At 38.9% G+C, this 21,723-nt stretch overlaps 1 protein-coding gene across 1 annotated transcript in view; it reads left to right on the top strand.

Annotated features, from left to right (window-relative positions):
• Positions 1-10,203, top strand: part of TBX18 (T-box transcription factor 18) — a 28,810-nt gene extending 18,607 nt beyond the window's left edge. The window contains exons 7-8 of the mRNA XM_019716372.2: positions 5,507-5,601; positions 7,177-10,203. Of these exons, the coding sequence (XP_019571931.1) occupies positions 5,507-5,601; positions 7,177-7,901 (820 nt within the window). The 3' untranslated portion in view covers positions 7,902-10,203. The remainder of the gene's footprint in view (positions 1-5,506; positions 5,602-7,176) is intronic.
• The last annotated feature ends 11,520 nt before the right edge of the window (positions 10,204-21,723 follow it).

Here is a 21,723-nt window from a genome sequence, read left to right as displayed (position 1 = left end):
ATGCTGGGGTGAAAATGGAAGTTCTCGGGGTGTACAGTGCAGCAGCCACCTTTGAAGGAGCCTTGAAGAAGCCTGCCATTACGGGTGCTGGGGCTTCAGTATTCTCTCTGCATCTGCTCTTGGTTTAGAATTTGCTTAGTGATGTCCAACTATCTACTGATTCTATCTTCGGAATATGACAGGGTCTCTGGTTCCCTCAGATTTCCAACGAGAATATGAAACTACTCCCCATTGCCAAGAGAGCTGATGTTCTTTAGTTTCCAGATTTGTCTTGGCTCTGCTGACAGCCATACACTTGTTTATTTTTTCTGTGTGTCGTGTTTTATGGTTGTACTAAGTGGGAGAGCTACAATAATGAATTCTACTCTATTACTTTTATCAAAAAGCAGATCACCCTAGCCTGTGTGCCAAGAGCTTTTGAATTTATTGATATGATTCTATTCCAATATAGTTTGGTGCAACGTTTTCTAAAATAACTGTTGATAGTAGCAGAGAGTAATAACAGACTAACGTTCTCCAGATGCTTTTTCAGGGTAAGGCTTTGACTTAAATGTTTTTAAAAGCATTTTATTTTTAAAAAGAAATATTTGAGAAAGTTTTTATTACTCTACTCCAGAAATGATTCTGATACTCCTTGAAAACTTGGTATCGATAGGCCTTGTCTATAAGAAGTTGAAATCCCCAATTATCTTATTTTAGGGACAATTTCATTTAAAATTGTAGAAAGAAACAGTCAAGTAGATTTTCAGTTCTTTCTGCTGATTAATTGGGCCAGACAGGTGTAAGCAGAGATCTTTTCTCAGAATACACTCAAGTGCTTGCAGAGACTTGATTTCATCTTCCTATGCAATGATATTGTTTAAACACTATGCAATGTGAGGACTAAAATGCAACTAAAGTACTTTGAGAGTAGCCTGTAACTTAGTGCAGGTAGATCAATAACAGGGCTCCCCTCTGAAAGTCTTCCCTCTATAGGAAGATTTGTACGTATTCCTACCCTGTTGGCTGCTGTATTGAAATTATTCTGTCATTTTAGATGTCTGTTTCAGTGTGGAGAAAAACTTTGCTTGGCTATTGTTACGTTACATTAGCTCCTGGGTAACTTTGCTTTTCAGAGGAGTTTCTGAAAGTTGAATAATTTAGTAACTGAGATGGTCCCTGGTGAGGTGACTGAAGGGAGCCTTTGGAAGGACTCTTTTTCTACCTTGACAAATATTTTGGTGGAATCTTCTTGTGTTTTTGGTTTTAACAGAATAGTATTTATCCATTTAAGAGTTTTGCATTAATTTCACAGTTTGTTGTGTTTTTGTTTTGTTTTGTTTTGTTTTGTTTTTTTCTCAGCAGAGAGTACATTTATTAAAACTCACTGAAACTCTGGGAGGATAGCACTGAGGCTTGGAGAGTATACAGCCAGGAACTATGTTTAAGCTCTCCCATAGGATCCCTCTAGCAAAGACCTCACTGCTGTTGACAGATCACACTGCCTGTACAGCGTTCTTTTATTTTTGAAGCAATAAATTTAAAAATATTTTAAAGGCATATTTTGGGTAGATAATAATAGTGAATAAACCTACAAATGGTAGTGAGATGGTAAGACCCATATGACAGGTTTTCAGAAAGCATTCTAGATATGTCAGCATAATGAAAAGGCATTTGGTTTTTTAAAATTTGGTCAGTGAAAAAAAAATCAGTGGTATTGGTGATAGTGAACTACTAAGTTTCTTGTTTGGTATCATGAGGTCAAAATGTTGGGTTTAATGTGAATATTGTCCTTCCCTTTGACTGTTTCAAGAGTATATAGGCATGGCATCCATAGTGCTTTACTACTGTTTTTTTCCTGACTCTAAAACTTTTAGTTTCTATTGGATATATAGAAAATATTGAATTACGTTTTAACACTTTTTAAATTTTTCTAAAACTTAAAGTTTTAATTTTGCTTCAAATGTATAAATGGTATCTTAGTACAGGAAAAACACGTTAAGCCTATATGTAGCTTTCTTGTTGGTGAAATGAAATAGTTTCACTTTTTTCTTATTGAAATTATTTTTTCTACTTCTCATGTATAAGCTTTCCAGTGCTCATTTGGAATGCTAAATGTCTGTAAATCAATATTCCCAATTTAAAAACATCTGATTTTAACATTTTCCATTGATAAATACAAAAGACACTTATCTGGAGAAGAAAGAATTTAGTCAGCTTTAAAGATTTCTAATTTATGTACTATTTTCCATAAAAAAGAGCCTAAATTATATATAAGACTTGGAGGGTACATTGGTGTTTTGGGCTTGGGGGAGGCCTGATATTTTTTATATATTAGTTGAGAAGAAAGCCCATGAGAAAAAATTCAGTATATTTTTTTTCTACCCCTGGTTCTGTTGTGTGGTTGTCATTGCTTTTTAATACAAATGCTATTTTTATTTTTCCTCACACATGAAATAAACAAATCAAACAGGACAAGAAATGAACATGGACTTGTGATTTTTTAAACTTTATAAAACAATTTGCTTTAATTAAAAATTATCCCTTCCTAGCTATTTATGGTTCTACAGCCTATTTTATAGAAATCAGTAGCTTTAGCCCTTAAAAGCTCTCCTGCAAGACATTTGCTACGTGAAAGAGTATTTATGTGCTGAGAATAGTTTCATTCTTCAGTTAGGCCTTAGGTTTGACCCTATAAAATTTTTTACTCAGGAAGGTACAAAAATTTCTTCTCTTTAAATACTTCAGGAAAAACATAACCATTTTACTAAATAAACTTGGCCATTTGATAGCATAAATTAGGGTGGTGATAAAATGTGGAAATTGTTCAAAGGCATCTTGTATAAATTATCGCCTTGGCTACACTCCTGCAGGAGGTGCCTTTTATCTTTTCTTTAACTAGACGGGAAAAGTCTCCATTACTGGAGAAAATGAAGGCTTTTAAAAAAAAGTCCAGATTCAGCTAATAAATATTTTATAACTGTTTCCTGCAAAATATCTGAAATCCTTTTTGGAACTTGCAGTGTGAAACAGCAGCCTGAAGAAAAATGTCGATCACTCCAAATCAGATCACTTGTAGATATGCCACCCTCAGCGCATCTCTTTAGAGCTTAGGGTTCTGTGTTTGGCGTGATCAATGACTTCTCCCCAAGAGTTTAGCCTATGGATTTGCATTGGAAGCGTACTAAATTTTACACTGCTAAAGCAAGTAATGCTTATCTCTGCAGTTAATACATTTTTAAATCCAGTGGCTGCTCATTAATTACCTCTTAGTAAGTTTCCCTTGAGACCACTTCTTTACCACTTTGGTGTCTTTAATATTTAAAGCTGTGATTACTAAAACTCATCTATGTGATAATAAAGAAGCAGTTTTATATTAAACTGTGTCCTGACATTCTTTAGCATTTAAAAAAGCTTGTTTCTAGAGAGTCATACAGATTTAGTATTAGTATAAGCTAAATATAGCATAATCAACGAAACAGCACCCAGTATTCATTAGTCGCATATTAAATGCAACCTGCAGGCTATGTGGAGTTTGGGGACAGACTGGGCTACCAAACTCCGCCCCGCCCCACACACACAAATTAATTCTTAAATATACATAAAATATTACTGAGTAGAGTGATCTTGGATTTGGCTTGTGGTCAGCCACAGATATGATGTCTGGTTTGGGAAAAATTAATCGCAAACAACTTTAGAGCTAGGAGAGGATTCCGAGCTTTTGGCTTTTGTATTCTAATCCTCACTTTGTGGAAAACTGAAGTCCAGGGAGGTTAAAACATCACATAGTGAGTTTTAGTGAGTTGCAGTCACAGTTCAGTTCTCCTGACCCTCAATTCAGTTTCCTTACCACTAAATCGTCCTCTCTCTGTGGCACACTGGTTACATCTGAAGCCAGATTCTGTCCTTCAGTCTCAGTAAGGCCCAGGTAAGGCACGTGCAGTTCCACTCTGTGTCCTGCCCTCCCCTTTGGCAGCCCCCTACTAGCACCTGTGTGGGGCTGGTGATGGCTCTTTGAATTGCTTCCAGAGCAGCACCCCTCTCAACCGGTGACTTCAGAAATGAGTCAGGTCCAAGTGTGGACTCAGGAGGATGCTTTGCATGCATCACATCATCCATCCGCAAACAGCTGTCTCTTCTTATCACGGAGACGGGGTGGTTATGCTCCTTATGGATTCATGACAGAAGCCCACAAAAAATGGAGTCTGTACTCTGAACACTCTAAGGAAGGAAATTCAGTGTATAAAACCTTAGGACGGAACAACAGGTCATGTGAGATGGTTTTATCCACACACATCACTTACCACTGGTGTTTAGAGAGCCTTCAGCATGTTGTATAGGTGGTGTGACTCAATCAGGGGAGGGGGGTTTTGTTCCCTCTATTCTTAGTTCATAGTTCATGACTTAGGGATGCAGGGAATCCAGAGGAGGTAGCACTTTTGAGTCTAAGCTATTGAGGATAGACCCTATCTTTAATACCTGCATTAAATACAGATTATCTATGTTAAATAAAACAGTATCTGACAATCACAAGAGATACCTGAATATTGTTTGACTCTCAGGAAGCAGCCATTTCCTACAATGGAGCTATATGTTTCAGGTTGTTTATGGCTGAAGTGGTAGTGGGAAGTATGGTGAGGTCTTGAGAATGGATTAGTTGAGTGAAGGGCCTCATTTCCAGAACAGACAGCCCTTAGTTACCTGATGTGAGGAGTGGATGACTTTGAATCACTTATGGTAGAGGATACATATGTTTATATATGTATTTAGAATAGGTGACCTTGTTTAAAATATGCATGTATCATGTAAATAGTCCATAAGCAATTTATCCTGCCTCTTTAAACATCAATCCATTAAGTGTATGCAGGGACTTTAAAACAATGTTTGATGCTAATGTTAGCTCCATATAGCTTACTGCCCTCATGTTCCTGCCATCGTCCTGCACACTGGACTGAGAGACCAGTGCTGCCTCTGAGATCCCCTGTTGCTGGAGGGAGCCCACCTTGGTCACCCTGGAGATCATGTCCCCAAGAGAGAAATCAGTTTTCTTTGGATGAGTGCTCTTCTAAGATGGTTGCCAAGGCACCGAATGATGGGCAGAAAAGAGGTGGCATGCTTTTGTGGCAGAAGCTTCCTCACCAGAGGGAGAAGTAACGTAAGAGGGAGAGAGGATGGGTTCCAGATCACAGCAGAGCCTTGGACTCACATCAGCTAAGATGGCCGGCTCTTCATTTCAGCTTCTTAGCCCGAGGGGACAGATTTTTATCCTCCAAGTTCGGCTTAATTTTCTGAGAATGTTAAGAGGACTTCTTGGGTGGTTTCCATCCTCCTGTGCTCCTGGTTACAGAATGGTAGCCCATCTCTGAAGCATTTCTTTCTGCCAGTGCCAAACTCCTAACTGGCCAATGCGGGGGGCACTGTCAACACCACCAGTGTTTTCTGAGCTGCTTATTACTGAGGAAAGCTCCAATGCTCCTAACGAAGCTTCTTTTGTCCACCCCCCCCCCCTCCTGATCCTTCCATTTAGAATGGGCTTGGAAGCCCTTGTGGAGTCATATGCATTCTGGAGACCTTCACTACGGACTCTCACCTTTGAAGATATTCCTGGAATTCCCAAGCAAGGTAAATCACAGAGTCTTTGGGTCATATACACAGCCAGTTCCTGCCTGGAAGCTCAGTCACTGAAATATGTGCAAGTCACTCTTTACATCTACAATGGCAACCTCATCATCGACCTCCTCCTATACCAGGATCCGTCTCTTTTCTGTGTGGTATGGAACTGGACTAGGAAAAATGTCTGTCACGGCCTTAGGTTAAGTCTGCAATGTTTTAGGCTGTTTATGTATTTCATGACCATTACCTCACCTGGAAATCTCTTATTAAAATTAGAGGTAGACTAGTGGGCTCTGGTGTCAGGTGCACCTCAGAGAAATTGCCAATGCCCGTTCTAGTTCCCTCTTTCTTGCCAGCTTCTTTCTTCTCTTCCTTTAGCAAAATTGCCTCTAGTCAGGGTTCTCCTGTTGGATTTATGATGAGAAGGTCAGGCACACTTGGGCAAATTTCCCTGGGTTTACCCACCTCTGAGCATTTACCCCAAGCCCATGGCTGGCGTTTCCTCAGACGGAGCTTCATGGAAAGGGATGACGCTTCCTTCTCTGCTTGGTGTAGCCAGGACTCTCAGCCCACTCCCGCTCTCAGGCTATTTACACCTGATCCTGCCCAGCTCCCCAGTGAGAATTTAGCGTGCTGGGTTTTAGATAATTATCATTGGTTGGATTAGGCTTTTAGATTATTTTGAGAAGCTATATAAAACACTGTCGCTAGAGCAATGAAGGTTTTACAACCTGTCCAGCCCATTGGAATTCTCCTCTCCTCCTCAGTTCTGTCAAGTTTGCAGACATTAATCTGCCAGCAAATCCAGAGAGGGGAGTCAGGCACCATCGCAGTTATTGATTGGACACAGGGTTAACCAGCCTTTCTGTTTCACAGGACTGTTTGTTTGCTGGTCATCTGCTCTTGTGTTAGCATGTGATTCACCAACCTGGTTTCTGGTTGGAAATGAAATTTCTGAAGTGCTAGAATATTGCCTATTGTAATAGCCAAGCCCTGCATAGTAGTCATTGACACACACAAGCTTTCAGTGGGCAGCTGCAGACACGTGTGAGGTGGGATGTGCCTTTGACCAGTTCAGGTCTTACCTTTGAGTTCCTTCTGTTATCTTGCAAGAAAACATATTGATTCAGAGCAAGCTCTGCTGAAAGCAAAGGTGAAAGGTGGGTAGAAGAGAGGTGATGGTTATACTTATGGAACAAGATACAGAGTAAGATGAAATTTATATTTTATAAAGTTGCAGGGAAAGTCAGTATGTAAAATATTTATTATAGTAAGTGAGAAAACTTTGACAAAGCTAACAGAGAAAAATGTGAAAAGTTTGTGTAGTTGTATCCTAATATTTCTGCACTTAAAAAAATACATCATTCCCTGGGGACATAATTTGCCTTGAAAATATTGAGATGATCGCTGTTTGGAATATTCATCTGAATTCAATTAAATTATAATTGTTTGAGAGCTGAAACCATCTCCTTTTCATCTTTGTAGCAACCCTTGTAACAAGCAGTGTCTAGCTCCTGTTTACAAAATTGAAAGGGAATGATGGCTGTGGAGTCGTTGCTCTTTACATTTCGCCTTCTTTTGTAGGAAATACAAGTTCCTCCAGCTTACTCCAAGGTTCTGGGAATGGCGTTCCAGCCACCCACCCTCATCTCCTGTCTGGTTCCCCTTGCTCCTCTCCTGCCTTTCATCTGGGGCCCAACACCAGCCAGCTGTGTAGTCTGGCCCCGGCTGACTACTCCGCCTGTGCCCGGTCCGGCCTCACCCTCAACCGATACAGCACATCTTTGGCCGAGACCTACAATAGGCTCACCAACCAGACCAGCGAGACGTTCGCCCCACCAAGGACTCCCTCCTATGTGGGCGTGAGCAGCAGTGCCTCGGTGAACATGTCCATGGGCAGCGCTGACGGGGACACCTTCAGCTGCCCACAGACCAGCCTGTCCATGCAGATTTCGGGGATGTCTCCCCAGCTCCAGTACATCATGCCTTCACCCTCCAGCAACGCTTTTGCTGCTAACCAGACCCATCAGGGTTCCTATAATACGTTCAGGTTACACAGCCCCTGTGCCTTGTATGGATATAACTTCTCCACATCCCCCAAACTGGCTGCCAGTCCTGAGAAAATTGTTTCTTCCCAAGGAAGTTTCTTGGGGTCCTCACCGAGTGGGACCATGACCGATCGGCAGATGTTGCCCCCTGTGGAAGGAGTGCACCTGCTTAGCAGTGGGGGTCAGCAGAGTTTCTTTGACTCTAGGACCCTAGGAAGCTTAACTCTGTCATCATCTCAAGTGTCTGCACATATGGTCTGATGAAGCCTTTAAGTTAAACGACATTCAAATCGAGCTAATGTATTTTCTTTCTTCGTTTTTCTTTTGAAAGCAATATGAAAAGAAACTCTCAGTAACTTGTAAAATGTACAAATAATAGAAAATGAAGGCTCACTGAGTTTTTTGCCTTTCTCATGGTGAGATTGTAATTATCTATGGTACATATGTATACTGTATATAGCATGTGGAGTTTTGAAGCCTACAAAGCCACATCCTCCCTGTTTTTTTTGCCCCTAGTTCATCCAGTTGCACAGAGTATTGCCATAAATATAATACGTTTAACTAAAGTTCTCAGACTCTTTTAAACACCAAACAGCAAACTTAAAACTGGGCAGTAATACTAACCAGACTAAGACTTACAACAAATTATCAGAAAAATGCTCTATACGGTTTCATACTTGAGTGTTGATAACCAGCAGTAACCAGCACAGAGTCTTGTGATTTCTGTTATTCTTGGGCACAGTGTGAGAACCTAAAATGCAAAAGCCAGTTGAAGTCTTAGTATTAGTTGTGAGGTATTTATAATCATAAAGGATTAGCTTTTGTTTTCCTGCTTGCTCTCATTTATCACAGCTATTAGATGACCTTGGTTCTGTAAAAATCCATAATAATTACTTTCTTAAGAAAGGTGGAGGAGAGGCTTGTGATTTTTTTTTTTTAATTTTTTCACTTTCCATTGGGCATATAAGAGGTTTTTTTCATCTGCAGAAAATAAATTTCCAGTATTTTGGATTTTTTGTTCATTTTATTTAGTTCATTTATTTTGTTTGTGAAGTAGACCATTAGAGAATGTTCTATAAACATTTTTAAATTCCAATTTACACTAGGGAAGGAATATATAATATGAATCGAATGGCAAAAAGAAAATAAATCCACCTCAAATTCTTTGATTCCAGTGAGAAATGTTTATCTTTTGAATCAAGAGGAATAATATTGTCAGCTATCCCTTAGGTTTTTATAGTGTGGTTTTTCATTCAGGGTATTTTTTTCCATCTTGCTTTGAGATTCTGGACCCAAGGTCTATAAGTAAGGAAAAAGGCATTTATGATACTTATTTATGTCTCATAACCCCTACAAATTGAAACCTCTTCCCTCCTTAACCTTGTCCCTCTGAGTCTTTCCCAAAACAGATAGATTCTAGGCCTTTATGGTGTTAAATAACGCTGTGAGGAATTTCAGGGGGTTATCTCTAGCAATCTGTCTTTTGGGGGTGGTAGTGCAAAGGCCAAAGCCTATTATTATAAAGGCAGGCCCTCTTGGAGGACTCAGGAGGAAGATACTAATTATGATAAAGGAGCAATAAAACTTTTAACCTCAACAGCATTTTTAACCTCAAAACTGGAACAATGAAAACAGCATTAATTTTTTTTTTAAAGTCCCTAAAATCATGAATACATGCTTTAAGATTGCAAAACAAGTAGCCTTGCTGGCACGTTATGAGATGACTAGGAAAGGCTAAGAATGCATGGTGAAGAGTGTTACCAATGTGTGTGCTGAAAAACTACAACCTGTCTGCCCACTGACTCAGTACATTGCATATATTTGCCAAACTAAAGCAGTGTGTGATTGCCTTTCAGAGCTACACAGAGTTGCTCTAACTCATCCCTAGTTTAGGTGGGGAAAGGGTGTAGTTCTTGATTTACTTCTTTACTTTAAAACATCACAGCTGTTAAGATATTTCTGGGGATTACTATTTGAACAGTGTTTGCACAGGATGTGATTCTGTTATAGATATTGGTAAGTTTCCTCATGCATTCTGTAACAGCTCATCAAATTAGTTTTGAGTTTTAAATTTAAGATTAGCATGAAGGGACATGATATATTTCCAATAGATAGACCTATATAAGATATTTGTGTGTGGTATCAATAGCTTGACAGTGATTTGGGAAAAGTCCTCAGAGTACATCCCAACCTTAGTGCTTGGTATAATTCAAGGAGAACAAGAGAGTTTCCCATCTTCAGAAAACATGGAAGTAATCATCTATACCCATATGTTTTAATAAGGAGAGCATTTTCCTTTTTGCTATTGGTGATTTGAGATAACACCACAATACGAGTAGAATTTTTATTAATCTTTTTTTTTTTACTTAGCAATATTGTGCAAATGCTGTTTCCTTTAGGTTTTACTGTAAATATTAATCACCATGTCACTACAAAGACTAGGCTTTTATCATTATATTAAATGACATACATGCATTGATAATAATAATTATATATCTGTATTTTATTAAAAAAGTGCTTAAGATATTATATATTAAAGTGTGTTACTAAACCTTTTATGACATTGGAGGGTAATCATTTAAAGTGTCTATAAATGTTGTTCCAAGAATAAACACACATATGCATAGCCCAAACACAAATTTTACAGCTTTTGATTATAAGGCATGGAGAAATAGGCCTGGTATTCATTTTTCATGTGTTAAATATAATTTCTTGGTGCCTTGACCATGTCATTGAAGGTGAAGCCCTGACAAATGTTCAACACATGAAAATTCAACTGTGAGAAGAGGAGGGCAGAGTGGTATGTTTTGTTTCAGGTCCAGGGGAGAAGGGCGAGGATACAAGAATGAGCTGCTTGTACCACACCAGTGATGACAGATCACTTCTAGACCCCTTGATGAGAAAACATTCCAAGGGACATTGCGATGAGATGAGGTTGCTGCTATCACAACCAGTCACATTTTGAAAATTAACACTTGCTTCCATACAAGCTCCCTCCCAGAGGTCAACAGCTTTTCACAAGCAGGGCACCCAGTTGCTGACCCCTATTTCTGGAATGTAGGGGGTCAGGAGACTTTGGTGGCCCCCAGGGGAGGTTGGGGCACAGTGTTGCTGATGTAGCAAAGGATCATACTCTTTACATTAATTAGTGAAATTTTGAGTGCAAAAGGAACCTTACTTTTAAAATGTGAATTCTCCAGACATCACTCACCAGATTTAAACCTTTCAGCAACTCACACCTTAGTATGAAATAGATAAATAGATGGAGACAGCTGGAGTTTTTATTAGGAGAAAAGAGTAATTTTTGGAATAGAGCAATTCTGGGAAGATTTGAATAGAGAGGGTGAAGAAGGTGCAAGAAGAGGACTCTAAACCTGGCCATTAAAAATAATCATTTCATGAGCTTTTTCAGGAGTCATGGTAGAGTTGGTAGATGCTACGCCAATGCTTTTTCTAATTAGACAAGTTTGAAAGAATCCTTTATTTTGAAGTGTAACTATGCTGGGTTTCCTCAATGGGGGAATTTATTGACTTATCTACCTGGAGGTTTTCTTAAGCCTGTCATTGGAAATTAAATAATTATATTAAATTATTACTACATTGTGCTTTAATCTTGTTGACCATCATTCTTTATAAGAGGTTCTCAGATACTTTGAGACTAAGATTGAATATGTGAACAGTTAAGTAAACATACGTGATTATAGCCCTCTAGGAGATCAAAGTCTAAAAACATTATCAGTGGTGGAAATGAACAAATAATATATATCCAGGTATAAAAACATCTAACAGACATATAAACTTAGTGTTCATCTACATGCTGTTAGATTTTCAAATAATGAATTTTCTTTTTGGAATTTTGGTATGGTGAGATAATTTTCTTGGGAATTAGAGAACTTGGTTTCAAACTATGGATTTCCCAATCATGATTTTGGACAAAACCTTAGCCACTTTAGGTAGGTCTTGGGTTTTTTTGTTTGTTTTGTTTTTTGTTTTTTTTAATATGTGAAAAGAGTGGCTTGGATGAGAATCTTTACTATTCCTTTCTGTTTCAACTTCACCTGATCTTAGTATATAAATAGTATTCAGCTTAATAGTAGGAAAATAATTTTATAAAAATATATATTTTGGAAAAAAAATATATGTCTTTACAAATAACATGATACCTCCAGTATTATTTTAAATTTATTGGACTACATAGAATTTAGCTTTTAAATGGAATTGTGCTTTCCTTAGTTATAACATGTAGGACATACTTCAGTATTTAAAGGAAGCTGAATTTAATAACCTATTTTGAAGAAAAAAAAGATGTTAATAAAATTTCCTTTCTATGGTGCTCCTAATTGCATGGCAGAAAATTATTTTACTCTGGAATAAGTATGGCATCTGGTAAATTCTCTAGAGATCATTCCAAGTCCATTGTAAATACATTTAAATCCTCACTGAGAAAACACTTGATTTTGTCATTTTGAAGGGTTTTATTCATGGTAAGACTCAGAAACAATAATATGAAACAGTTAATTACCATGCAATTCATTAAGTTTATATAAAACTGGATCAACACATCCCATGTCCATGTTATACGTTCTATTAATCAGATTAGTAGAATAATGTAATAATAAGGCAAAGAAATTTTTCTAAATAATAGCTTTATTGAGATGTAATGCACAAACCATACAATTCACCTAATGGTATTTATAGTGAACAATTCGATGGTTTTCAGTATATTCAGAGTTGTGCAACTATTCCATAATCAATTCTTGAACATTTTTATCTCCCTGCAAAAATCTCCATTAACAGTCACCTCACATTTTTTTCTCCAGCCCTTCTTTACCCCAAAATCCTAGGCAATCACTAATCTACTTTCTGTCTATAGATTTGCCTGCTCTGGACATATCACGTAAATGGAATCATATAATATGTGGTCCTTTGTGCCTGGCTTCTTTCACTTCCCATAATTTTTTTTTTTTTTAATTAGTTTCAGGTATACAAAGCAACATAATGATGAGACATTTACACCCTCACAAAGTTATAACTCCAACAAATCTACTACCCATCTGACACCATATGTAGCTATTCCAATACCAGTGACTATATTCCCTAAGCTGTACTTTACATACCATGACCATATAGCATATATATATATATATATATATATATATATATATATATATATATATATATGTATGTATTTCACATCCTCGTGACTACCAATTTGTACTTCCTAATCCCTTCACCATTCTCACCCATCCCCACTCCCATCTAGCAACCACCATGTTTTCTATATCTAAGTCTATTTCTGCTCTGTTTGTTAGTTTATTCTGTTCTTTAGATTCCACATATAAGTGAGATCATATGGTGTTTGTCTTTCTCAGTCTGACTTATTTCACTTAGCATAATTTTCTCTAGGTCCATCAATGTTGTTGTAAATGGTAAGATTTCTTTTTTATGGCAGAGTACTACTCCATTGTATAAATGTAAAACAGTTTATTTATCCAATCGTCTGTTTTTTTGGTGTTGAGTTGTATGACTTTTTTATAAATTTTGGATATTAAGCCCTAATCAGATATGTCATTGGCAAATACATTCTCCCTTCCAGTAGTAGGCTCTGTTTTCGCTTTGTTGATGGTTTCCTTTGCTGTGGAAAAACTTTTTAATTTGATATAGTCCCATTTGTTTATTTTTTTCTTTTGATTCCCTTGCCTGAGGAGATAAATCAGTAAAAATACTAAGAGTAATGTCTGAGAGCTTACTTCCTATATTTTCTTCTAGTAGTTTTTGGGTCTTACATTTAAGTCTTTAATCCATTTTGAGTTTATTCTTGTATGTGGCCTGAGAAGGTGGTCTCTTGTAGGCAGCAATATGCATGGGTCTTGTTTTCTTATCCATTTAGCAACCCTATGTCTTTTGACTGTAGCATTTAATTCATTTACATTTAAAATGATTATTGATAGGAACACATAGTTATTGCCATATTATTATTCATATTTTTTATCTTTATTTTCTCTTTTCTTTTGTTTAAAGAAGTCCTTTTAACATTTCTTATAATACTTACTGGCTTGGTGGTAATGAATTCCTTTAGCTTTTTCTTGTCTGGAAAACTCTTTATCTCACCTTCAATTTTAAATGATAGCCTTGCTGGGTAGAATAGTCTTGGTTGAAGGCCCTTGATTTTTCATTTCTTTAAATATTTCCTGCCACCATTATGGACTGCAAAACTTCTGTTGAGAAATCCACTCATAGTCTTATGGAAGCTCCCTTGTAAGTTACTAGTTGCCTTTCTCTTGCTGCTTTCAGGATTCTCTCTTGGATTCTCTCTCTGTCTTTAACTTTTACCATGGTATTTATGATGTGTCGTGGTGTGGGCCTGTTTGGGTTCATCTTGTTTGGAACTCTCTCCTCTTTCTGGGCTTGTATGTCTATTTCCTTCAACAGGTTAGGAAATTTTTCAGTCATTATTTCTTCATATAGGTTCTCTATCCCTTGCTCCTTCTCTTCTTCTTCTGGTACTCCTATGAGGAAAATTTTGTTACACTTGATGTTGTCCTGCAAGTCCCTTAAACTATCTTTTCTTTTGTTGTTCCAGTTGGGTGTTTTCTGCTACGTTGTCTTCTAAATTGCTGATTTGATTCTCTACTTCATCAAGTCTGCTATTGATTCCTTCTAGTGTATTCTTCATTTCAGTTATGTCTTCTTTATTTCTGATTGATTCTTTTTATGGTTTCTATGTCCTTCTTTATGCTTACTATCTCTTTGTTGAAGTGCTCACTAAGTTCCTTAAACATTCTTATAATCAGTGTTTTAAACTCTGTCTTTGGTGGGTTGGTTGCCTCCATTTCATTTAGTTTGTTTTCTGGAGGTTTCTCCTGTTCTTTTATTTGAGACATGTTTCATTGTTTTCTCATTCTGGCTGCCTCTCTGTGTTTTCTTCTATGTATTAGGTAAATCACGTATGTCTCTCAGTCTTTGCTGGCTGGCCTTTAGGGTTTTGTAGTATGTGTCCTGTGTGGTCCAATGGTAGAGTCTCCCTGATCCTGTGTGTGTGCTCCAGGAGTGTCCCTTGAGTGTGTTGTGTGTGTTCTTCTGTTGTAGTTGAGCCTTGATTGTTTTTGGCACATCAGCAGTGGGATTGTCTCCAGGCTGACTGTGAGGACTGGCTATGACCACAGTGTATGAGGTGCTGTGTGTGGGTTGACCCCTCAGAGTAGGATTCACCCCCTCGGGCTCTTGTACCTGTTGAGACACCCATTTTGGGTGTTCCACTTTGGGGGCTCACCAAGTAGTGCTCTGGTCTGACATGGTCTGAAGCTGGCCTCTTGGTGTATTGTTTCTAGTGTCTCTTGGGAGGGCCTCCTGTGAAGGCCAATTTCAGCCTTGCCTGTGACTGGCCCACAGCTACCCGGTAGGAGCGACAAAGCTATATGTGGTTGGCTGCTGCCTGTGTTGGACCTGGAGGCATGTGGGGTGGCCTTGCTGTGAACTGAGGCTGGGTGCCACCAGTATTGGGCCTCAGGCAGCTTAGCAAAATGCCCAGGGTCCCTCTAGGCCTATTGTCACCTGCTGGCTGCCCATAAGGGACTCAGCTCTTGAAAGAGCCTCCTTAGGTGTGCGAATTGGGCTGGTTGACCCTGTGTTGAGAGTGTCCTTGGTGATGATGCAGCACTAGCTGGGTAGTGTGGGGTTCCAGGAAGTCATGAAACATGGCTGGTGGTTTTTAAACAGTTAATGCAGATTCAGTTCTTGTGCCAGTGCCTGGCCTATAACCACTTCACAAAAACTCCCTGAGAACATTGCAGGCAGCCATCACTTACGTCAGATTGATAAGTCCCCTGAGCCTCCCAGGAGAGACTGCAGTGCAGGTTTTAGGCTATTGACCAACACCAAAATTTTCCTGGACTGCTGCAGCCTTTCCGCTGCTGCTGTAAAGGGTTTTTGCAGCTTGTGGGTGGGGCTGGTGCTCAGTAGTCAAGAGTGTTCAGGGCGATGCACTACTAGCTGTGTGGGCAGGGACCCAGGACATCACTAAGGTGGTAAGCCTGCGCAGATTTTACCAGACCAATGCAATCTCAGATTTGGCCCCTCGTGGGAGCGTTCAACATAGAAAAGATGGTGCTCTCCAGTAGGCTACACATGAGTCAGGTTCCACACAGGGATAATGGCAGCTGTCCCCCCCACCTTGCCCTGAAGCTACACAACTTAGTCTTTCCCTATGTCTCTGGCTCCTTTCGAGTTGCTGCTCCTCCACCAGAGCCCAGGTGAGTGTTTGCAAGTGAGCGAGTTTGTGTTTGGGCTCTTTAAGAGGACACTTGGGTTTCTTGTTGCCCTCCATCTTGCTGGGATGGGGAGACAGAGTCCTTGCTGATTTTCACTGCTAGATGTTGTGGGAACACCCCTCCCCGGCACTGGATCCCCGGGCTGTGGAGCCCAACATGGGGCTGGGACTGGGACTCCTCCATTCCCTGGGTGACCTCTGCCATTGAGGTGTCCTTCCTAGTGTTCAACTACTACCTATGGGTTTGAGGTCAGCCTGTCCTGCATCTCCACCCCTCCCCCCAGTCTCGATGTGGCCTCCTTGTTATATCCTTAATTATAGGGGTTCTAGTCAGATGATTCCTGAGGTTGATTATTCTACAGTTTATTTGTAGTTTTGGTGTCATCCTGGGATGCAGCAGGCACAGCATTTACCTAATCTACCATCTTCCCCTATAATGTTTTTAATTCACATTGTCACGTGTATCAGTATTTAGTTTCTTTTTATTGCTGAGTAATATTCCATTGTAGGTATATTACACATTTTATTGATCCATTCATCAGTTGATGAACATTTGGGTTGTTTCGAATTTTTGGCTGTTTTGAATAATGCTGCTAAAATCATTGGTGTACAAGTTTTTCTGTGGACAAATGTTTTCATTTCTCTCGGGTATATAGGAATGAAATTGCTGGGTCCTGTTGTAAAGTTTTGTGGAAATTCCAGACTGTTTTTCAAAGTGGTTGCACCATTCTACCTTCTTACCAGCAATGTGTGAGGGTTCTGATTTCTCCATATCCTTACTAACGGTTGTTATTGTCAGTCTTTTTGATTATAGCTCTCCTCATGGGTGTGAAGTGCTATTTCATTGTGATTTTGATTTGCATCTCACTGACGATATTATTTTCCTGATGATGTAGAGCATCTTTTCCTGTGTTTTATTGGCCACTTGTATGTCTCCTTTAGAGAAATATCTATTCAGATCCTTCACCCATTTTTAAGTGGGTTGTCTTTTAATTATTGTGGTGTAAGAGTTCTTTATATATTGTAGATACAAATCTCATCAGATAAATGAATTGCAAATCATTTCCCCCATTTAATGGGCTGTCTTAATTTATTGATGATGTCTTTTTCGTGACAAGTTTATAATTTTGAAGAGATCCAGTTTATTTCTTTTATTGCTTGTGCTTTTGGTGTGAGGGCAAGACATTTTGATGGACTTTTTGAATTTACCTTTTCAGATTCTTAGTAGAAGTAGTGCATTTTAAATGTGATTTTCAGGTGTATACGTTTAATAGTACTTGATAAATTACCTTCTCCCAACACACCTGAAATGTTGTTTGTGGGTAAATAATTGTACATTTTTTCAGTGTCTTAAAAGGAAGGTAAAAAGATCTTAAAACATTATGAAATTTTTATTACCATAGAAAAAGATTGGCACTTTCAATATTTATTCAATCAGTAAATATTTATTGAGCATCTACTACTTGCTTGGCATTATTTTGGAGATTTGGGGTATAGCAATGAAAAAAACTTTTGGTGTCTTCAAATGCCTTGTAAAAGTTGAAATCCTGGTTTCCTGGGGGGAAAAAAAACCTTCATACTATAATATATCACAGTTGGCAGGGAAAAAAAGTGTTGGCTCTTGGTTTCTCTGTGAGTTGGTGCCCTCGCCCTTATTACAATGTTACACATCCCAGATGGTCACTGCAAAATGCTTGCTCCTGTGCCAAGGTACAACAGGGATGCATTATCGCCTTAACTCGGAGTTTGTTTTGTGGTTTTCTTTGGAAACCTTAACATCACTTAAATGCAATTTTTTCAATTTGGCTCTGTTTATAGAACTGTAATAAGATATTTCTCTATTAATAGCAGGAAGGGAAAACCTTGCTTGTTTAGGGTTTTGGAAAACTCATGCACATTTTTTTTTTTAAGGTATTTGGTGAAATGGATTGCAGAGATTTGCTGATTCCTTTTTCTTAATTTGCCTAAATGCATTTCAAGGGAAAATTAGTTGAACCATATGTTTTCCAAACAAAATAACAGCTCTCACTCAGCAATAATAAAGAGAGGCACTTCTGTCAGGGAATGTTACAAAGTTCCAGTAGTCCCTTGCCTCAGGGAAGCTTGGCTCAGCATGAATGAACATCATGGCAGTTCCTTGTAGCTTCTGCTCGTTTTGTTTTTCTGAATTTGATGACCTTGGTGTGTGGAGAAGAGACGAGCTAGAAATTGTATATGTTTAAATGTCTGTTGTCTATTCAGTTTTACATTGAGGATACTAGGAAGATGGGGAGACAGAGATATAAAAATTTAGAGCTAGAAGATCCTGAGAGATCAAGTAGGAGAGTTGTGTGTGGAGAAGCAAATGACCTTCAGAGGTAACAATTTTGACCCACCTACAAGCTCCAGACAAGATATTTAGCAAAATCAGTGATAGGATCAACCAACGACATCAAACATTTTCAGGCTTTCGTGTGCTTCTTCATGTTTTTCCCTCAGGCCTGAATGTCCTTCAAACTTACATTCTTAGTTTTTTCAAGGATCTCTCTCTCTCTTTCTCCTCTCTCTCTCTCTCTCTCTTTTCTCTCTCTCTCCCTCCCTCCCTCCTGCCTTCTCTCCTGCCTTCCCTCTACCCACCCTGCCCCCGAGCTGAGTCTTATGAACAGAAGATTGCGATAGACACCCAAACAAGATGTTTCTCCCCAAACTGTAGGTATTTTATTTTGAATATATTCTGAAGTTATTAGGATGTTATGTGAATTCAAAGGGGAAGTACTCCTAAGGGAAGAATGTATTACGTGCAACTTGGAGATCATTCAATCTAGGGAGCTTCAGCAGGCCATGCTGTAATTTCAGGAATTGACTCTGTTGCAGGCACACCCTAGAGTCTAATCTAGAAATCACAAGAGGAAAGTGAGGCCTTCTACATCCTTGGACATCCTGCTAGTCCCAGATATTTTGTTGATTTCAGTAAGGCAGGGTGATAGAGAATTGCAGGCTTCTCAGGAATTGGGCATACTATATCCCGGGAGTTATGGCTCTAAACAGATTGCTGTATTAGGTACTAACATGGTTGCTTCTAGGTTATTAGGTGTACATCTGTATAAGAAAGATGATATTGCAATTAATATTTTACCTATAAAAGTGATTATTTCATAATATTTTTAAAAAATGACAGGAGAGGACTTAGAGATCTCTCCACCTCCCATGAATTAGGGGTACACTGTTAGGAAAAAAAATGTTTTTCCTTTTGGTGGAGACCCATGACAATTTGGAGAAAACCTTCTTTGCTATGAGAAAAAACAGAAGGTTGGCTATTGACCTAGTAGCTGGTGCCATCTTAGGGGTGAGCAGCCTAAATGAGTGAGGTACCGCATATTAGGGCGCACAGGCTCTTTCTCTCTACCTGTTCATTCCTTTTTCTCTGGAATACAGGAAAGTACTTTCACTTGGTTATTCTTCAGATTCTAGTGGTAAGATCCACCTAGGAGGTTAGGGATGAAATAGGCATAGATGGGGGGAAAGGAGCATGTATAAAGCAGGAGGCCCCACGGAGTTCATAGAGCATTTTATTTATTTATTTATTTATTTATTTATTTATTTATTTATTTATTTATTTTACCATAGCTCTGCTTTAGGGGTACCAGATATCTGCCCAGGTTGATAAAATGGTATTTTATTCCTGTTTTTTTCTTTTCTTTTTTCTTTTTCTGTTTTCTGTGTGTGTTTGTGTGTGTGTGTGTGTGTGTGTATCTGTCAGAACCCCAGGGGGAAGGGTGTTAATGACACCCTAAGCTCCTAGCACATGTGTTTGCTTATTTACATGAAGTGCAATCATTCATACATCCTTGCATTTAGCCTTTGTTAAGCACTTCCCACATGGCACATGTTGCTGGAGATGTGGTGACAAGCAAGAAAAAAATTCTTCTTTTGGGGACACTCAGAGTCTCATCAGAGGGTCACATGTGCAAACACATAGTCATGACACAATGTAGAAAATGTTAAAATAGAGATAATACCATGAGCTGTGGGAAATTGGAGGATGTGATGAAAGTTATATGGGGAGAGGAAAAGGATCAAAGAAAGCCCTGAATTGAGACTATTTGATAAAGGCCAGGTAGGGCTGGTGAAAGTGAGGGATGAGTATTCTAGAAGAGAATTCTCCAATAGTCCAATAGATTTTTCTGCAACAATGTAAATATTCTCTGTCTACACTAATATATAGCAGCCACATGTGGCTATTGAGCATTTCAAATGAGGTTAGTGTGATTGTGGGACTGAATTTTTAATTTTAGTTAATATTATTTCAAGTTTAAATTTAAAAGCCATATGTGGCGACCATGTTGAACAGTGAAGCTCTGCAAAGAGCTGAAAGCTCTGCAAAGCAGAAAGTAGTGTGTGTCCTTAGAGAACTATGGATAACAGGTAATGGGGACAATGGCTTCTTCAATGTGCAGTTCACCCATGGTGTGGATGATGCTTCTGGAGGGTTATTATTAGTAGGTGGTGACTCTGTGGTCACTGAACACTGACTAATGCTGTGTGACTCTTCCAAGCAACTCACTTACGATGTATACATTTATTGAACACCTATGCAATTTTTCTGTCCTCCAGAAGGTTGGTCTTGTCACACAATCATCCAGTGATGACCCAGGCCTCAGGTGATTTCCCTTCTATCAAGCAGAGGCCAAAAGAGTCCTTTTTAGGGAGCTTACACATTGCAATTCCCTTTGACAAGGTTTGTTTTGGGAAGCCCAGTTATTAATTCTGAAGCAGGGAAGACTGTTTACAGTATCAGGGCTACCTTCCTGGCTGAGGTGACTCTGGCATCCTGACCCCTTTCTCTTTAACCTACTCATCACTCTCTGCAGTACCCGCTGTTGAACTACAGGATAAATGATTGTCTGGTGTCACCTCATCCTATTTCCTTGTCAAACTAGACTAAAGCTTAGATAATCACTTATTGGTGAATGTGATCCTTTCTCTTGCCTTACCCTCATTAAATGAATTAAGAAGATAATTCTTCCCAGGGAAAGATGGGGAAAAATTAATGCAGAATTTTCCTCATATGAGGTATTAAAACAAAAAAAAAACGAGTTTGTGCAACATTTTGTAGTACATACCACATATTCAAATATATTATTTTATTTAGTCTTTACCACAATCCTGCAAGATGCCTTGGTACTCAGTTTATAAATGAGGAAACCAGAGCTCACAGAAGTTAAGGACTTGCCCACAATCACCCAGCCATCGTTTGATAAGCTGGGGCTCAGCCTAGGCCTTCTGATGCCTAAATGGTGTCAACAGCATGGAAGGAAAGAGATTGGGGCAATAGTAATGACTGGGAAAAAATCTTGACTAGGAGAGGAGGGTGAGAGAAGGGAAGGAAGAGGAAAGGAGAAAGAAGGTGCTCCTTGCTGATTTTGTATAACTAAAACACAAAGCTCCTATCCGGGAAAGCAATTGGTTGGCAGGACCAAGCGCCAAAACATATCCTTCAACACAACTTCCCTTCTTGCCACCTGTTTCCCATGAACAGTTCCCTACCATGAATGGGTAGCTGAAGGATTCAGAGCTCTGGCAAAACCAGTGGCAAAGTCTTGGTTATATTAAGAGTTGTTAAAAGGTAAACTGAGGCATATTAAGTATTTTTGTTGTTGTTGTTATTTATTTTTTTAATTTATTGGGGTGACAATTGTTAGTAAAATTACATAGGTTTCAGGTGCACAATTCTGTATTACATCATCTATAAATCCCAATGTGTGTTCACCACCCAGAGTCAGTTCTCCTTCTATCACCATATATTTGATCCCCTTTACCCTCATCTCCCACCCT

The sequence above is a fragment of the Rhinolophus sinicus genome, linkage group LG05 (assembly GCF_036562045.2).
Source record: "Rhinolophus sinicus isolate RSC01 linkage group LG05, ASM3656204v1, whole genome shotgun sequence".
NCBI classification, from domain to species: domain Eukaryota; kingdom Metazoa; phylum Chordata; class Mammalia; order Chiroptera; family Rhinolophidae; genus Rhinolophus; species Rhinolophus sinicus.
The sequence above is the reverse complement of the archived record's forward strand: the minus strand, read 5'-3'. Positions and strand labels throughout refer to the sequence as shown.